The following is a 2,884-nucleotide window of genomic DNA, read 5'->3' as shown; positions in this document are numbered from 1 at the left end:
ATTTCCTGCTTTTTTTTTTTTTTTAATTTTCTTTATGCAGAGATTAGTTTTTCTCTCCCCGGGTTTGTGTGGCGCTAAGCGGGCAGCGCCTGCCTTTGTGGGAAAAAACCTCATCCCTTCACTTGCCTCTGCCAGTGCTGCTAATTCATATTGGCATGTTTGATCCACCGGGCGGGAGATGAAAGCAGCGGCTGCCAGCTCCGCTCACCATCCGCCTCCCTCCCCATTTCGCTGGAAGGGGCTGTGGCGAGAAGGGGAGGGTGGCCGGTGCCCACCCTGGCGCAGCATCCCCGTTACGCCGGTGTTTGCATTGCCCGGTGGTGCCGGGGGAGGCGGTGGCTGGGGCTGGACCATCTTTTAGTGGAGATGTGTGACGCTCGCTGTTGGCTGGATGCTGGGTGCGTGGGTTTCAATGCTGCATCTTCAATGCTGCATCTTCAATACATGGGTTTACATCTGTACCCTGTCCCCCCTGTTTGCTGGAGGGGGGGAAATACACCCAACCTGCTGATAAAAGGAGCTTTTGACCCCAAAAGTGCCCCTTCCCACTGCATAATCTCTGCATTTTTAGAAAAAACAAGGCGCCACTGTAGCTTTTTGGCAGAAGGGTGCCAAAGCCAACAAACCCTGCGAAGGCTGACCCCAGCAGCGAGGAAGCGGCTTATGAAATGTATAAACCGTGGGTGGAGGAAAGCTGGGGTGGCTGCGGGAGGCGGGTGGGTACCTGGATGCAGGGAGATGCTCGGGACCTTCCCCCTGCATCTTCACCCGGGAGGTGGCAAAAGCATCCCAAGGATGCTGGGGGGAGTCTTAATCTCTCTTCTCCCTCCGCTTTCAGCTGGGGTCTACGAGGTCCTGAACCAGCTGGGCTTCCCCGAGCTGGAGAGCCTGGAGGGCAGGCCCCTGTGCACGCTGCGGGGCCGCTGGCAGGCGCAGGGGGGCACCTACCCCCTTTCCGGAGGCGCAGGGGGGCACCTCCCGCCCTTTCCGCGGGGACTTCGTGTAGGGTTGGGGTGTGGGGAGCCCCCGCTGCTTTCTCCTGGGGGGGGCAGAGGAAAAAGACTGTTTTCCCAAAACCTGGGGCTGTGGGGAGGGAGGGGTGAGCCCCGAAACTGCCTTAGAATGTGGGAATTTCTGGGGTTCTTTTGGATGCAATAAAAATATTGTAAATTAAAAATCAGTCTTTTTAGGCAGGTGCTTAATTGCTAGTGGGGTGTGATTTGAAAAGTGGCTCTGAAGTGCTGGGGCGCCGTCGCCTGAATTTGGTGGATGCACGGAGTTGTGCCAGATTTGAGTCCATCCTCGCTTTCTCCCTAAACCAATGCAGCATAGACACAAAAATGTATGTATTTATATACACATGTTTATGTTTATATATACACACAAATATATATACACGTGTGTATATATATATGCATATACACACACAGATTTATGGCCCCATGTGTGCATGTATATGTGTATCTGGAGCCATAAACACTTGTAGCCTGAATTAGGACTTCAGAGATCCCAGTCACTGCAAACCTGGGTATTTTTGAGGTTTGGGCATCTCCCCCCCCCCCCCCCCGACCTGCCTTTTTATTGCTAAGGTGATGCTGGGGGGGTTTAGCTGCTCAGCAAAGAGTAGACTTAAAAGCATAATTAATGTAGGGATTTTTTTTTTTTTTAAGGAAAGGAGAAAGAGGGAAGAGTGAAAAATAAAGTTAATCAAAACAAGATGCAAATGAGGGCTCTAATGTCCCCCCTTCCCTCGCAGCGGGGGACAGGAGCCTGGTGGCTGAAGGGGCGATGGGGAAGTAGCTGGTGGAGGGATGATACATTGGATGGGGAGCACAAGTAGGAGCACACGCTCCATCTCTCCCAGCAGCCCCTTTCATCTGCTGCCAGTGGCGGGAGGTGCAGGCAGCAGAAATTCAAAAGTGGAGGGTGGAAAGAAAAATATCACTTTTAAATACCAAGGGATGCTTTTTCTTAAACATTGGGATGGTTCCTGCTGTGGCTGTGAGAGCCCTGATTCCCACAGGGCCCCTCATTCTTTTTGAGTTAACCATGCATTTTTGGTTTTCCTTTTTTTTTTTTTAATGCAGAAATACCTGCCTGAATATTTTGTTCCTCGCCAGGTATTTCCGTGTTTGGATAATTTAGTGCTGATGTAGTAGGACAGTTGACTTAGCTATTTGCAAGAGGCTGTTGATGCTATTTTTTCTTCTTTTTCTTTTTAACGGAGCACATGCTCTCCATCTTTGCAGTACAGTACAACTCCATTTATTCTGCCTTACTAAAGAAATTACTTGTGGGCTCCTTGCTTTCAGCCAGGCTGCAGACCCATCCCCTTCTCCCGCCCCCAGCAGCAACCTTTAGAAGTCCTGCCTAATACCCCTGACTTAATTAGGCAGGTTTTTAATTGCTTAGGAAATCCCAGCCCCTTTAATCTTGGTAATGAAGGCTGGAGCTTTGCATCACCTGGACCCGGGGGCTCAAAGGCTTCTTTCCGCTTTCCCGCCTTCCTAACAAGCGATTTCCAACGTGGGGCAAAAGCAATTGCCCAAAAAAGCCTTGGGGATGGGAATGCGTTTGAACGTGAAAAATCAGCCCCCCTGTATTTATTTCTTCTCTTCCCCAGGGGATGAAGGCAGAAACCTAGCTCCCTCTCCCAGATAATAAGTTAAACCCAGGTCTGAATGGGTTTTGGGGGGGGTTGTTTCAGCTGAAGCTCTCATTGCAAGGCGGGGAGGAGCCCAGGGGGGCCCCCAGTGTGGGGGGAATGGCTGGGAGATGGGGCACAGCATCCCCAAGGGCGCCGGGTGACCTGGTCCCCATCAATTCTCCCATCCTGATTGCTGCAGTAAATTGATTTTCTGCAAATTCAGGTCATGGTTTCACT

At 51.1% G+C, this 2,884-nt stretch overlaps 1 protein-coding gene across 1 annotated transcript in view; it reads left to right on the top strand.

Annotated features, from left to right (window-relative positions):
* The window catches only part of PALD1 (phosphatase domain containing, paladin 1), a 17,135-nt gene extending 14,491 nt beyond the window's left edge, over positions 1 to 2,644 (top strand). Inside the window, exons 19-21 of the mRNA XM_009290589.2 lie at positions 329 to 338; positions 838 to 1,002; positions 2,624 to 2,644. Coding sequence (XP_009288864.1) covers positions 329 to 338; positions 838 to 1,002; positions 2,624 to 2,644 — 196 coding nt within the window. The remainder of the gene's footprint in view (positions 1 to 328; positions 339 to 837; positions 1,003 to 2,623) is intronic.
* Positions 2,645 to 2,884: the final 240 nt, after the last annotated feature.

This window comes from Aptenodytes forsteri, unplaced genomic scaffold (genome assembly GCF_000699145.1).
Source record: "Aptenodytes forsteri isolate BGI_AS27 unplaced genomic scaffold, ASM69914v1 Scaffold349, whole genome shotgun sequence".
NCBI classification, from domain to species: Eukaryota; Metazoa; Chordata; class Aves; order Sphenisciformes; family Spheniscidae; genus Aptenodytes; species Aptenodytes forsteri.
This window is presented reverse-complemented; position numbering and strand designations above follow the sequence as displayed.